This window comes from Chroicocephalus ridibundus, chromosome 1, assembly GCF_963924245.1.
Source record: "Chroicocephalus ridibundus chromosome 1, bChrRid1.1, whole genome shotgun sequence".
Taxonomy (NCBI): domain Eukaryota; kingdom Metazoa; phylum Chordata; class Aves; order Charadriiformes; family Laridae; genus Chroicocephalus; species Chroicocephalus ridibundus.
Window position 1 is genome coordinate 82,266,546 of NC_086284.1, and position 16,511 is coordinate 82,283,056.

General features: G+C 41.0%; 1 protein-coding gene across 5 annotated transcripts in view; it reads left to right on the top strand.

The window, feature by feature from the left end:
* The window catches only part of TBL1X (transducin beta like 1 X-linked), a 203,623-nt gene that overhangs the window by 160,550 nt on the left and 26,562 nt on the right, over positions 1 to 16,511 (top strand). For all 5 annotated transcript variants that reach the window (XM_063341306.1, XM_063341312.1, XM_063341320.1 and 2 more), the window contains 3 exons: positions 2,671 to 2,816; positions 5,546 to 5,795; positions 13,163 to 13,295. In XM_063341306.1, coding sequence (XP_063197376.1) covers positions 2,671 to 2,816; positions 5,546 to 5,795; positions 13,163 to 13,295 — 529 coding nt within the window. The remainder of the gene's footprint in view (positions 1 to 2,670; positions 2,817 to 5,545; positions 5,796 to 13,162; positions 13,296 to 16,511) is intronic.

Consider the following 16,511-nt stretch of genomic DNA (forward strand, 5'->3'; position numbering starts at 1 on the left):
TTTTAAAACCGGTCTACGTTCATATGAGCCTTACATAAATGCTACGGTAGTACAAGAAATCAGGAGGTAATTAGCTATCGGTCGGTGGTCTGGTTGAGTTGTTTCTGTTGTGTTTGTTTTTCTTTTAATTACAATTGTGTGGGAGGATTTTTCTAAGAGGGGTGAGGAACACAGTGTCTAGCAGCACACGCTTATGCAGTTTTGCTCCATTGATTTTCAGTATTTGGATCTTATCGGATAAGATTGTAGGAAAGTTTGTCACAGCTGCTGGAGACGTGTGAGTGACATTGCTCTTCAGTGACAGAGTAGCCAGGAGTTTTGATTCCTCATCTAACAGGTGCTTTGGTAATAGTTTCTTAGCATCGAGAGAAACAGTAAAATAACAAGATTCATTGGAATAACACAACTGGGTTTTGTGCTGAGAAGTTCCTTCTCATGCGCAGCCAGGTGGGGTGTGTTGCTCTTTGGGGATGTGGCAACTCAGTACTGGACAAAGACAAACTAGCTGGACTCACAAACCAGCTGCTGGCTTTTTTAGCAGTCAACTTCAGTGCTTCTGGACAACAGCATAACTATCTCATTCTTCTCCATTCTTAAGTAGATTTGCTGGTCTATCCATCATGCATTTTCATCCTTTTCTTTCCATCCATCCATCCATCCATCCATCCATCCATCCATTCCTTTTCAAGAAGGTGTTTTTATTGTTGTTGTTGATGATGAATTTAAATACATACAAATTAAGTGGTATCTGACTCTCTAATTCTGGTTAGTTGCATGACGTATTTATACATATATAGAGATTTCAGTGTTCAGTGATGCAGCCCTAGATCTCTCTCAGGCACAGGCTGTGTATGCTCAGTGCCTGATTTCTTCCTCATTGTGGCGCCCAGTAATGTGCTTAGGTGTCCTACAAAACTAATAAAAAGGGAAAAGCACTGCCCTGCAGATCTTAACAGTCTATTTTGGATGCAGCAGGAGGTCCAGCAGCTTATAAACTAGACCAGGACATAAAGAGCAATACAGGATAAGAATTGGACCAGTGATTAGATAGATGATACTACAGTTTTTCAGGTGGTTTTTGCTGGGCTTTGTTTTTATGCCTTCTAATGCTACGTAATTCTGCTCATAGGTGGACCTGCCACTTCCTAAAAAGTATCCAAAGCATCCCAAGCATCCCCCAAAATGGGGGGAGTGCCATGAAGGGAAGGTAGGATCGGGAAAGGAGAGAATAGAGGCTGTCACCAGGAAGAGGAGAAAAACAAGGCAAAATAAAACGTGTAGGGAGGGAGAATCACAGAGAAATACATACCTTGGTTTCAAATGTGGGAGGCATTCTGTTTCTCGGCTTGTTTTTGCTATCTATCTACGTTCATAATTGAGCTAGCTGCAAAAAGGATCTTGAAAACAATTTGAGTGAAAGAGAGAAAGCATTATTGTGGAGCGAGCCCAAAATCCCATCCTCCAGCCCACACACAATTGGACATTGCAGTGATATGGGGGAAATCCCTTAACGGACAAAACTATAAATGAAACTACTGTTGACAAGGGGAAGAGGCACCGCTATATTTAACGGAAGCATTTTCATTTGAGAGCTGCTTTCTTTTTCTTCTGTTTTTTTTTTTTCTTCTTTCTTGTCTAGTCGGTGGAGACTGCAAGGGCTCTTCCTGTTTGAGACGGTGCATGGGTGGTTTCCCCAAGGCTTTTAATGTTAGATTAATGCTCTGGAGACAGTGTGGTGATAAATGGGTTCCTACAGTTATATCTACATCCTGTTCCCCCTTCCCCCTCCCACATCTGTCCCTACGTACAGTCTCTCTGCAGCGCTCACATTCATACCCAGCAACAGTTTTCAGCAGCTTCAGCTAGCATTTAAAGCACAGCTCCTTCCTTAAAATGTGTCCAGCAAAATTCTTTGATTTTCAGTGCCATCACCTTCATTACCCCTTATTTCTAGGACAATGACAAAAATGCGACAGGTCAGAGCAAGACTTCTGGTTAAAGGACAGGCTGCCACACTGGCTTGTCATCTGCTGTTTGGCAGATCCCATTTAATTACTTTTGCTATTACTGTTCACTTTCAGAAAATAGGTTTATGGGAGCAGCCTTTCTGTTGTTTCACGTTTTAATGGCAATGCTCTGCACGTCATACTGTACTCAGCAATAAATGAGCAGAGGATTTTAAATCTCCTCCCTGGTATGAGGGAATGGCTCCCCTGTGTCAGCTGCATCTATGGCTTGATTTTATACAACTTGTGCCCTGATAGGGATTTAAGTATTTGTCTTTGGAAAACACCCACTCTAAAATACAGCAAGGGAAATGAAGATTTGAGGCATTTTTTTTCTAGCTGGACTTGCCCTTGTGGCAATTCCGATTTCTTTATGTGTTTGGTTTTGTTTTCAGTTAGTACGGTTCTCTAGTTACTATTTTTCTCTGTGCGCATTTCCATTTCTATACGGCTTCCCCTATACGTGCAGGGCTGGGGACGGGCGATGGCAGGGTGGTGAGGATGGCTCTGGTTAACCTCCCTGGCTCGGTGCAGCCAGCCCCCGTCCTTCTGCTTACGCGGCAGCGTCTCTCAGATCTCGGAGCAGGATTATTTTTAGACCGTGAAGGTGTATCTGGCTGGTGCATTTAGATTTCATGTCATGGCTTCCTTTTCCTGCTCTCAGGTTTCTCCCACTCGGCCTTCACCTTCGGTATCGAGAGCCACATCAGCCAGTCCAACATCAACGGAACACTAGTGCCACCTGCCGCACTCATCTCCATCCTCCAGAAGGGGCTCCAGTATGTGGAGGCTGAGATCAGCATCAATGAAGTAAGTACCCCTGCCACCACCCCTGCCACTGCTGACTGCCACGCCGGGGCTTGCATCCCAACATCCCGAACAGAGATGCAGGCCATCAAGTTTCTCTTGATCTGGTTTATTTTTGGTTTCTCATACTTTGCCTCACCCCCGGCACAGACCTGAAAAGCTCTGAGGTAAAAACGTATTTCAGTTTTTAGTTGTGGCATTGAGGCCTTCTTTGTGCTTAAACAGATTTTATGGTGTTTCCACTACCCCCGTCAACAAATCTGGGGTGCACAGATTCTTGCAGCAGACAAGGAAATGTGTCTGTGTTTACGGTCTTGTGTTTTCAAGGTCACAGCAGAATTTGGCAGGAAGAGTCTGCAGTGTAGGTTAAAACTTCACTCCGTGACACCTGCTAGCAGGCAGCACTGCTTGCAAGCCTTGAGAAGCCTGATCAAAAATCCATGGAGGTCACTGGAGAGATTCTCTTTGATTTCAGTGACTTTGGCTTAGATGATCTGAGGCCAGGCATCATCCTCTCCTGTACAGGGCGAAACGGTTGCGTGTAAATTCTGACCCTGGCAGGGGCACGGGTTGTCTGTGGGGATTGTATGAGCAGCCACAAAAGTGTCTCTGTTCTCCTTGAACTGCCAGGGAAAACAAAGAGGGGATGTGGGAAAAGCTAGCATTTTTGCCCTGCCAGCCTTAAAGGCATGATGCTTCAAGAGGGAGTGAAGCATGACAGATAAGCGAGTACTGCATCACGAAATATTTACCATAGATATTTGTAATTGACGGAGATCTGTAATAAATATTAACGCATAAAAAGCTACTGCTTTTTCCTCTGTAGCTGAATGTAGCATGTGAACAGCATGGGTGAGAACAAAGGAATATAAAATAGATAAAAGGTTGTGTTGTTTGCAATGTGTAGTTTGGAAACTCATTTGGTTTTATCACTAGCGTTCTGTGTGGTTTTCTTTTTATGACTTGATACTGTGTTTAAGAGTTGTATATGTGTTATTTTTTAATTGGGGCAATGGCAATTGACATTCATGCCAAGCTGCACTTTGATGCAGTTGTAATAACAAACCAGTGTTAGGAATCTGTCCCAATTTGCTGCTACTTAACATTTTGCTCTGTGCCTGAAATTGGATCTACACAGTTAGAAACTTCCAGCCATGAACAGCACCTATCAGTTCAGGTTGTATGACAGCTGTAGGGGTCTGCTTCTGTGCATCCAGCTTCAGAATTGGTCTCAGTTGAGAGAATAATTCAAAAATATGTATGTTGTCACCATTAAGATTTGTGTTGCTCTCATCATCGTTTGATTCTGTTCAAATACATACATTACAGCAAAGCAAAGACCATACTTTGTGATGGCTGAACACCAGTAATGGCTATGTACATGCTTCTGTGTGTGTGCTTATTACTTAAGAGCAGCAAGTAATCGGTGAGTCTATAAACTAATGTGTATAAAATTAAAGTATTATTTGTGATCTGTGAAAGGACAGTCATGGAAATAGTCCAGTGAGCAGTTTTAAAGTTAAAAATGTAAGATGCCAAAACCTATTGGCAAACATTTTTTTCATTGTGTAGCAAGAACATGAGCCAGCATTCAAATAAATGTCAGTAGAGTCATTTACATAAAAAATGTTTAGGAGAAAGAGCACTTATATTTTTCTTCTCTAATGACTCTTTCCTCCTTTTTGTTCACTGTAAGGAAACAAATATGTATTATCTTAATATTGTAATTGTAAGGGGTAATTCATTGAATAGTCCAACAGAAGCATACTAGTCAGACAAACGACTATTTTTCTTTATTAGTTATTGTTGTCTATTGAAAATTATATTGTTTCCCAGCTACTTCATCTATCCGTATCCGAGTCTTATCTGGTATTCCTCAAACATAAATCTTTCACTGCTAGGTCTTGATTATTTCAAGGAATTAAAGGGAGTTTGCAGAAGATCAGTAAAATGGCACTCCATGGAGGCTACTAAAACCTTTTTCCTGTATTTAAGATAACAGGAAAGTGAAAGTGAAGGAAAGCTAATTAGATATAGCAGTTGTTGATCTGAGTCTGTATTAAGTCTTAAAAAACAGCCCTTAAAGCTTAACTCAATTGGTTGTTAAACCTGAAGCCTAATTTACAGAAATCAAAATGAAAGCCATAACTATTTGGGATAAAACTGGCAGAATAAAGGAAAAATAATGATAAAGCAGTCCTGTACAATCAGCTACAACTGGTGGTGCTGGGCTGATGAATGCCATGTAAGAAACCACTGAATTTATGCATACATCTTGTTTTGGCTGAGGTTCATTATTCATCAGCTGCTTCCATTCCTGTGCCTCTGCAAGTGCAAGAAGACAAACAGTTCAACCAAAGTCTGTTTGCCTTTGTCATGGCTTTAGCCACAACTCTTTTTTTCCAAATAAAAAACAAAGAGAAGCTTTCTGTCATCAGTCAGACCTTTTTTTTTCCACAGCATGATTTTTTTTGCATCTGTAAAGAGTTCATATGCTGGAATTTTCTATGAAATTCCAATAAATGACTTATCCACTGAACACAACTTAAGTACCACCATCACGGGTCTGAGAGAGAGACAGTACGTACTAATGTGGCACTGTTGGTTAAGTCAAAGTGCACTATCTATCTTCACACAACCTAGTTTTGTTTCTTTATATCATTACCTCTTTGCCGACCTCAATGATGAAGATCCTAAACTTGCAGTTTCACTTCTGCTCATTTTCCCTGCAGGATGGTACAGTATTTGACGGCAGGCCAATAGAGTCACTGTCTCTGATAGACGCGGTGATGCCTGATGTTGTACAGACCCGGCAGCAAGCATTCAGAGAGAAACTAGCACAGCAACAAGCCAGTGCAGCGGCGGCAGCGGCAGCAACGGCAGCAACAGCGGGAGCAACGACGACTGCTGTTTCCCAGCAGAACACACCAAAGAACGGAGAAGCCACTGTGAATGGAGAGGAGAATGGGGCACATGCAATAAGTAAGCCGACCCTTGCAGCTGCTTGCCACTACAGGGCAATTTGGGTTTCAGTAATATTCTTGTACTTAGTTGGTGCCTGCAATGCAGTAGAACTCAGGGGAATCATTCCAGGAGGGCGAGGTATTTCTACAAAGGCTGCTGAGTAAAAATCATGTTTCACATCACAGTACTGTGTTTTACTGGTGTCCTCTTAGAATCAAAAAACTTCAGGTATCTTCAGAATTGCGAGTCGAAGACAGTATCAAGAAGTGAAGCTGTATGCTCTTCATTAATGTAAGAGACACAGACTTCATTAATATTATTAGCTTTATAGGTGCTTTTAGATAGTTGATAAAAGCTGGGACAAGCTGTAGCCATGTTGGTCATTTTGGCCAGGCTAAGAGGGAGGTAGGTTGAGAGGCTGGGACCTACAAGGCCTGTCTGTGTAAATGAAACATGGCCAGAGCATAGCCTTGAGTACTAACTATCCTATGATCCTCCATAGCCTTGACATGGTCCTTGACACAGTTTGGCCTATACCAGCAGTCCATTCTTGTACAGCATGGCCAAGCATAGGATCATCCATAGCCTTATTGGCATGGTCCTTGGCCCAGTTTGGACTATACCAGCTATCCATTCTTGAACAGCATTGCCAAGCACAGGATAGAGGGTCACATGTGCCAAGGACCATTCCCAGCAGACAGCTTGGATGCAGCCAACCTGTCTTGAAGGCACAGAGGAAGGAGTTCTTCGCCTTTATTTAATAGCACATGCTTAGTCATACAGTCCACTGCAGATATCTAAGTGAAGGTCCTACCTTCCTGAGGTTTCCTTAGACTGTGGGAACAGTTGGTTCTCAGGAGCTCTGAATGCACTTTTGTTGATTGGTGACAGCGGGAGATTGCACTCATATCGTAGACATCTGAAGTCAGACATAGAACAAGGAGGGGACATACCTGCTAGTGTAACTGGATCTTGATGACTGTGCTAACATTGTCGGGCAGATATAATTAATGGTTCTGGTTTCTGTGTGCAAGCCGTATTAGGGCACTCTCTAACTTCTGAAATGAGACCTTAATGCCTGATTGCCTTCTGAGGAAATTCTAGAGGAACGTGTGTGGCAGGTTTTGTAGGAAGCCCCAGCAGCTCTTTGGCTTAGACAAGTTGCAGCTCAGGACTGTCGTCATGTAGCAGATTTTATTTGTTCTGTGGTATAGGTACCTTTATCAGTCTCCATCTTCTTTTTGATCTGAATGGATTCCTCTGTGGGTCAGTGAGAAAAATGCTTTCAAACCAGGTTTTTCTTCAGAGAACTCCAATTAGACAGGATAGTTTCCCCCAATAAAACTGCAAGGATTTAAATTACATTTTTCATATGAGAAAGGCAATTGTAAAAAAGTTCTGGAAAATTTAAAAATATTAATCTGTCTTTAGACTACAGATCGCATATGTTTTTTCTTCCAACTGACTCTTTCTTTTGAAAGTTAACTTATTTCATACATGAAGGGATGCAAACAGAAGTGAAAGCACTTTTAAATGTATCAAATTCTGACATTTTGTTTGTTGACGCTTTCCTTCAGCTGATTTGTGAAAATTTTGGGGAAGTGTCTTCCTGTGTCAGAACCAAAAATACCAAATTCCTATGGTAGAAAACAGATTATTGGTTCATCACTAATACAGAACTGCTCAGACTTGGTTCCTTCTGATCTGAAGAAACACACAAACTATTGTATTAATAAAAGGAAAGCCTTGCAGATCAGTTCACATGTATGACCACAGTCTAAGCCTTGGTTTCTCAGATCTGCCATTTTATTATTGAAAAATAGTAATTCTCACAGCAATTGCAGTTGCAGACCTTTCTTGGAGTGTTGAGGAGGAAAAGTCCTGTATAACTTAATATCATACAGTAGCTCTGTCTGGAGCAGGACGCAAGAACATGACGCTGTGTTGTCCAGTAAAATTTCACAGAGGTAGGGTACGTGTCAACTAGTCAGATACTCTACCAGATAGCAAAATTTCAAAGCATTAGTGTGGCTAAGCAGCCTATCAGACAGACCAGTTAACTGAGCAGTGGCAATGAGAAAACAGAAAGTCCTTGAGGAGAAGCTGGTTAGCTGGCATGTGTTGTTGGCAGCTGCGGTTGTGCCATTTGGTCATCCTGGGTGAAGGGGTGAGGTCTGCAATTTAAGGAGAAAGAGGCTTTGGGGAGAAGCTGCTGAGAAATCCAGGAACAGCCAACTCTCTGATCTATGGGACTCCCTCGCCTTGTGACTTTCTGTCTGAGGCATTCGGAGGATATCAGCAAGGTGATGTAGCACAACTGCAGATGAGGATTATACATGGGCGATGCACACAGACCTGCAAAACTGGCATTCTCACCCTTGAACAGACCTGCTTAAATAAACTCCAAGACATCTGCCTCCGTAATTGTCTGAAACCACTAGAAATAAAGAATCACAGAACCACAGAATCTTCAGAGTTGGAAGGGACCTCTGGAGATCATCTAGTCCAACTCCCCTACTAAAACAGGATTGCCTAGAGCACATCACTCAGGACGGCATCCAGGCGAGTCTTGAAAATCTCCAGAGAAGGGGACTCCACAGCCTCCCTGGGCAGCCTGGTCCAGTGCTCTGTCACCCTCACCGTAAAGAAGTTTTTCCATGTATTTGAACGGAACTTCCTATGTTCCAACTTGTGCCCATTGCCCCTCGTCCTGTCACTGGGAACCAATGAAAAGAGTCAGGCACCATCCTCCTTCAACCCACCCTTTAGATACTTGTATGCCATAATAAGGTCTCCCCTCAACCTTCTCTTCTCCAGGCTAAAGATTCCCAGCTCTCTCAGCCTTTCCTCATAAGGGAGATGCTCCAGTCTCTCAATCATCTTTGTTGCCCTTCGCTGGACTCGCTCCAGCAGTTCCCTGTCCCTCTTGAACTGGGGAGCCCAGAACTGGATGCAGTATTCCAGCTGTGGCCTCACCAGTGCAGAGTAGAGGGGGAGAATGACCTCCCTTGACCTACTGGCTACACTCTTCCCTGTGCAGCCCAGGATTCCATTGGCCTTTTTGGCAACAAGGGCACATTGTTGGCTCATGGATAATTTACTGCTTACCAGGACCCCCAGATCCTTCTCTAAGGACTAACAGATCTGGCTGATTAACAGTCTTACAATTGTATTTCCCTATCTTGTGGTAAAGTTAGAAAAATATAGTTAAGTTAGTGAAATAACCAAAGGGTCATACGCTTTCCTTTCATTGCTTATGTAGGGCAAACTGTATATCCAGACTTACCTTTTCCCTTATCCCTGTGTTCAGAGTCTGTTTAGTTTAGGATAGACTAAGATGAAAGATCTGGCAAGACCTTAGATTATGACAAAAGGTTTAAGGTAGGATGGGACAAAAGTTTAGGATAGGACATAAAATGGCTTAGGTAAGGACAAAAGGTTTAGGATGGATAGGACAAAAGATGAGAATAGGACGTAGGATGGGTAAGGTTGGGTGACCTTCTGGGTAGAGAAAATTGGTGATAAATAGGATGTAAGAAACTTCCCAAACTTTTATTTTCACTTTTGTTGGATTGCACAGAACTGACGTATATAGGGATGGTTGTGACTAGTGTGCTAGTCCTTAGTCATAACCTGGAAGTCACCCGTGTATCAGCCTGTCATGAAAAGGCGTGGTGGGGGGAGTGAGTAAAAGAGATATCTTTGGGAAATTATCTAGTTTGCATTTATTCTGACATGGAGTTCTCCATGAGACAATAAGTCTTCCCAAAAAGCATTAATATATTTAATATAATATGATATATTTTTGTATAAGTTATCGTTAATATAATATGATAGCGTGATTTGATTTAAGAAAGGGAGAGACACAAAAACATCTAGCAATAACAGCAGTTTGAGGGCAGATTCAAATACTAAATAAATAAAATTGCTGCCTTCTATTACTGCTTCCTGAGTAATGTTTTCAGCTTTAAAAATTAGTAAAAAAAATAAAAATTGGCATGTCGAAATGGAGCCAAACTTTGGATTGTTTTCCAACTCAAATATTTTTAGTGTCGTTTGTTTCATTATATTTGCAAGGATTGGCTTGGTTTTAAGAAAAATAAAGCTCTGGAAAAAAGGCTGAGCCCAGTTCCTTTATTATAATTACAGTTGTAAAGAACAACTTCAGTGAAAGGTCTGTCAAAGATTTAAGTAAAAAACCACATTTCCTGAGAAAAGACAGGGTTAGGTAAGATTAAAAATATATCTTTTTTTAATTTGGAGGAAATAAAGTTAATATTACTCACTGGTGTGTTAGAATTATATAATTTTAAAAACTTAATACTTTGGGGGGGGAATATGACTTTTAATCTCCAGTTATTTTGCTTTTTTAATACATTTGAGGAAAAAAAAATAGAAGAATATGGCATGGGCTTAAACAAAGATCCTCTGGCCTTTAGACAGTGGTTTGTGTTAACATTTGAGCAGTGTCCTCCTCTATGTGACCTGCAGACAGTTTTTCACCTGTGAGGGTCTGTTGCAAACTGTCCTCTCTTTCAGAGACCCCTCAGAGGTGTTCTTTGTGCAAATGAGATCTTAACTGAGAGCTTTCTGCTCTGAAGATACTTTGAAAAAAAAGAAGCCTGTTCTTCATGGTTACTGCATCTTACTTATCTACTTATCCTCGTTCCCCGTGCACACATTGTGGCTGCATCCATAGGAAAGCCAAACTTTCAGATGGGACCGGGGCTCACAAGAGCTTGTGCTGTGTGAGGAGCTCAGCACTCTTAATGAGGTGCCGCCTTGTGCTCAGGGGTTTCTGCAGTTTTTTGTTGTTAATCATAATCATATCCGGTTTATATTGCTAGCAACTATCTGAATCTGAGAAGAGCCTGAAGCAGTTTCACAGAAGCATGATCTGTCCTGTTTGTTCAATGAGGCATTTCAAGTTTTGTGCTTAACAGTAACACTCTAAGTACGAATCTTCCTGACTACTGATGAAAACCAGAAGAAACACGTAGAATATGAATATTTGTGAACAATTTCTGAAAGACTCCTCATCTTTCCCTCCCTTTTCTCCTGAACCATCAAAGCTGTAGTGTCAAAATCTTTACTGGAAGACAACAGAAAATAATCCTGCAGGTATTTCATTGCTCCCAGAGGCCAGTCAGTCTTCCATGTACTAATGCAGGTATCAGCCTGTCGAGGTTTCTTTTTCACAGCATGACTATTTTGGTTTTTTTTCACAGCAGTTAATAACATTCAAAGTGTGTATCTAGGTTCCTCCATCTGGCCATGTACAAACGAAAAATATTTCTAAGTATGAGACGGCCTTGTTCTGATAGCACCTCATGACTCTGGGACCTTGGAGCAATGCTGCTTCCAAGCTGTCATTTGGTTTTATTTGAGAGTGAAAAGCAGCTCTGCCGTCAGAGCCAGGCAGGTAACAGTAGGATCTTATGTGGTAAGAGTAGCATCTCATTTAAATTTTTCAAATTAAAACACTTGCAAGATCTTACTTCTTGATTTACCCCCAGCTTCCAACTCACACTGTGTACAGGACACAGATGAATGCATAGCCGTTACCATGCTGGTGTTTTTCTCATAAAAATGTGCTTTAAACCTGGTGATTCTGTGTTGTGATGAGAAATAAAGGATTGCGAGTTCTAGACTCATATCTTCTGGTGGGTTTTAATAGCACCTTGTTCTTCATTGCCCTGATTGCTCAGAATATCATACCAAAGTTGCCAGCTGCTAGTGTCAGGCTAAATCTTGAGTACTAGTCTATCTTGACAGTATTAATTGTAGTGGTTATACACATAGGGAATTATCAAGGAAAATGCTTAACAAAGGGACTCAGCATAGGTGTAGGTTTTACACATAGTCATTTGTAATATGTTTAGTTTTATGCAACAAGTCCATAGGTAATATGTGTAGTTAAAATACAGATATTTTGAATTAGAAATGTGAGCTGTGAAATTACTGTTAGTTGTTTTCTAATTTTGATACTCAGTGCTATGCAACTCATTGAATTACATGTGAATTCCATTCCATCTGTGGCATAGATATGGCACAGACATAGTTAATAGGGTTCCTAACCAAATATGCAATGAGAAGTGCTGCTTGTTTGACTCAGCATAAATTAGGCAGAGCAGAACGGGATATTTGAAAGCCCTGGGTAAGGGTGGAAATCTGGAGATCTTCCTTCCAATGGCAGTTGTGCAACGTCATAGTCTGTTTTGCCAGTCGACAGGCAATAGCTCAGCAGAGCTTGAGTATCAGGACAGATGGCTGATTTTAAATGCCATAAACATGTGGCAATAAAGGAGCATAATTATTCCACTTGCAAACCTATGGATCTCCATATGTGATCAAAGAATGACTAACTAAAAGACTTAACCCAGAATGAGAACTTGGATTTTGATCAATCAGAGCAGATCAGCTGGCCAAGGCATTGATTAGATGACACGAGGCTGCCTTTCCCCCAGCCTGCCAGCTCTGCACTCTTGGATGTGCTTTCTGCGAAATGGGCCACACTTCTGTGTGTAACATCTGCTGTCTGGTGTTTCAGCGTGTTACCTGTCCTTGATTGGTGCCTTGCTCGCCGAGGATAATAGTCTTGTGCTGCTGCCAGGAAGTGTAGTTTGAGCTGAATGAGGAAGATTTATAATGAAGCAATGAAAATCTGGAGTGAAAACATTGTTCATGATGCAAATTGGCATGAATTGCTGCCACTAAAAGAAATTCATCATTTTAAATTCACTTTTTTTCCTTAAGGAAATAAAAGAGCTTTACAAAAACAAAGTTACTTAGACTGCAGTCTGAAGAACCCCAGAATTACAGCGTGTGGGTTAAGTATATCTATGCCTCAGTTGGTACCTTTGGGTATATTATGGTATCCTTGAGAAGGTGACCTCTCACTGTTTCACTGCCATGCTCAGAGAACGAGGCCCTTACTCAGTATATTCTTCATCTGTGAGTAGCACGCATATTACTTACAGGACACTGTGTAAGAAAATGTGTGGGCTGTATGTAACTTTTTTTAAAAGAACAGCGTAAAACTTTTCTCAAATGTGGCAACCTGCTCTTTTAATAAATCTCTTAAGTCATTTTTAATGAAGCTGGCTTCAAAAAAACCTGTACTGAAATAAATGCTAACTATTTTTTGAAGAAAAGCTACGTGCCATTTATACAAAATATTTTGGAAAGCTCTACATTTTGAGGAAATATAATAATTTTGAATCCTCATGGGGAAGAAAATAGAGTAATATGGTCAGTGACACAACACAGAATATTATTTATAGCGTATGCATTGCTGTAAGCTTTAGGCCATGGGTATCCAACTCTTTTTAAAGCAGACCTAACAGCATCTTGCAAACTATTTATTCTGATATATCTCCTTACAGATAATCATTCAAAGCCAATGGAAATTGACGGGGATGTTGAAATTCCTCCTAACAAAGCAACAGTCCTTCGGGGCCATGAATCAGAGGTGTTCATCTGTGCCTGGAACCCTGTCAGTGACCTGCTAGCATCTGGGTAAGACCATGACTGAAACCAGCCGCTGCAATTAGAGTATATTTAGAGATGCAAGAACTTGAGAGCGTATAATAGAGATGAGTGACTGTTCTTTCAGCTGTTTTTTCAGCCTGCAACTGTTTTCTTCAGCAGTACTGTATCTATGTAGGAGTTAAGTAATTATAAGGTGACGCAGAATATGAAGCATTTGCACGTTTAAGATGTGCACTCTGTGGCCCTGAATACACATAATTTTTTTAAAGGTTTTTAAAATAACTATGTATAATTCTCAGAGTATTTGAAGTTCATGTAACCTACTCCTACTGCTCGTAGTTAATGGTTCACATTGGCATCTCAGAAAGTCTTTAGCATCCAAGTTTTCTTTTTAAAAGTGTGGTGACTCTAAACCAGAGTTCTCTTTGGCTATGTGTGCATTAGCATGGTGCACAAACAGGAGTAGATCTCTAGAGCAAAAACTGTTGTGCGAGGACATTATGGCACCATGTTTGTATGGGATGGGGGGGCTTCTGGCTGGACTACGTTTTGTCCAATGAGCTGAACATAAAGGAGTGTTTTGAAGGCGTGTTTTGGTTTAGTATCATTGGAAAGGAGTCTAGTTTGTGTTCTGCAGGACTGCTCAGCAATGACAACCAAAGCACGGTAAGTGGGACAATCGGGAGATTGACTTACAAAAAGCGCTTTTCAGCCAAACAAAAATGCTAATGTAAACATACCCTATACAGACACTGTTGGAATCAATGTTTGTTCATGCTTAAAGTTAAACCTTAAAATGAAGGCTAAATTTTAAGAAGTCTGGCTGGGAACATGGAGGAAAGCTGATATTAGTTAGAAGAGGGAAGTGGGTCTTCATCGGTTAAAGTTACTTAGCAATATCAGAACTGTTGTGGTTTAACCCCAGACAGCAGCTAGGACCATGCAGCCACTTGCTTACTCTCCCTAGTTGAAATGAGGAAGAGAATCAGAAGAGTAAAAGTGAGAAAAAACTCATGGGTTGTGATAAAGACAATTTAATAGGTGGAGCTAAAGCCGCACATGCAAGCGAAGCAAACCAAGGAATTCATTCACTGCCTCCCATCGGCAGGCAGGTGTTCAGTCATCCCCAGGAAAGCAGGGCTCCATCACACGTAACCGTTACCGGCGAAGACAAATGCCATCACTCCAGACATCCCCCCCCTTCCTCCTTCTTCCCCCAGCTTTATATACTGAGCATGACATCACATGGTATGGAATAGCCCTTTGATCAGTTGGGGTCAGTTGTCTGGACTGTGTCCCCTCCCTACTTCTTGTGCACCTTCTCACTGGCAGGGTGGTACGAGGAGCAGAAAAGGCCTTGACTGCTTAGCAACAACCGAAAACATCAGCGCGCTATCAATGCTATCTCTCATCCCAAATCCAAAACACAGCATTACACCAGCTGTAAGGTGTAAGGAAGTCAACTCCATCCCAGCTGAAACCATGACAAGAACATATTTCTTACAAGGAAGAGGAGAGCCCTTATTTTATTTCCAATTTTTTGCAAGGTCATCAGAATAGTCGTCTTATCTTTGTTGACTTAATACATGAAAACAAGGAATTAGAGTGCAAATAGGAAAAATCAATATCAGGTTGGATAAACAGGACAAGATCTCTAAGAGTGTGAAGATAGCAGCTTCCGAAGAATGATTTCAAACAACAAATTTGATTTTTAGAAAACCAATTCCTTTTGAATATGCTTTATTTCTGGAATGTCCAGGCCCAATAGTACTTTTAGCATCTGTAGCAGTAAGTGTCTTCATTTATTAATTTTAAATGGATATAGCATTAGAATTTGCAAAAACTATATATAGGATTTTTGGATTAAAAACTTTGGTATTCAGCTCTTTTTTTCCATAGGCTCAGTGTGTCTTCTGGTTTGCAATAGGGTCCCTGGGTGATGCCATGATATAGACAAGAGCAGTAATAGCAGCCACACTCCTATGTCATGCATTTTCTGTATTTTCTGCTAACTGTATTCCTCTACCCACTCAGTTTTTTAGCGTCTCGGGCAATACTGCTTGGCAATATTACTTATCGCACCCAAATGGCAAAGCTCCATCCAAATGGTTGTTATTAAGAAGAGAAGACCTGATCATTATGATCAGTCTCCAATTAAAATAGGCAAGCATAAAACAGTTATTTCTCGAAGACTTTCCTCTTCCCAGAATACAGTTGAGTGAGCCATAAAAAGAGATTTATTTAATGTATAAATAAGTCAATATTAGTATTGACAAGTGTGGAAGGCCTGTAGCACGTGATGTTCTTTAATTGTCCTGGCCCAAATCTAAGAGGATGTTTTCAAGGAAAAAAAAATGAATCAAGGGAGGGCAAAGAATCTGTGATGCTCACGAAATGTTACTGTCTACATAATGATTTGTAAATCAACATCAAGTGGTCCTGAACGAACATGCTCCTGTACTTCTCTAACGTCTCAATATATGCCTAAATGCTTTGACTATGCATCGATGTTAAATCATGACCTAATAGCGAAGAAAACCTCAAAAACTAAAAAGAATTTAGTTAACCGTGTTAAATTGTTTTCGTGGTTGTTTCTTATTGAAGGTGAAAATCTAGAAAAGGTTTCATAAAAGCTGGCAGAGTGTTCCCATAGCAGGGGCAAACTTAATTAGAATTTCATGGGCTGTCCTGAGATCACAGCTCACAAATACTTTATTTAGGATCATTCAAATGAAGGGACTGTATTTGTAGATACAATAGATCTCCTTTAGCCCTGTCATCCTAAACAATGTACTTGTTAATAGTAAACTTATCCATTGTGGTATTTATTTGAATTCTATGGGGAACAGTCTGGAGGTGATCAGATAGCACACCCACATTATCTAAAGGAAAATCGATGGGGAGAAAGGGTACCATACAGAATTATTCTTTAGGGACACCTGGTGGCGCCTGAGATGAAGTGAAGATGCTGCTTTATTCTGGAGAATATCTGCACAGCTGAAATTAGGCATGTACTCAAGTGCTGTGTCCCTCGGCAGGTACCTACACCTCTCAACTCATTATGTAGGGAGTTAAGACTCCTACGTATAGGTGCTCAGACCTCATCTGTTGGCTTTAGTATTGGTAACTACTTCCCGGTATCTGACTCACCGCTCTGCCAGTGCTTGCCGTACTGTACTGCTTCCCTAGGATCTGTGGTTCACAGTCCTAGCGTGCATAGTTTAAACTGTGGACCATTTAATA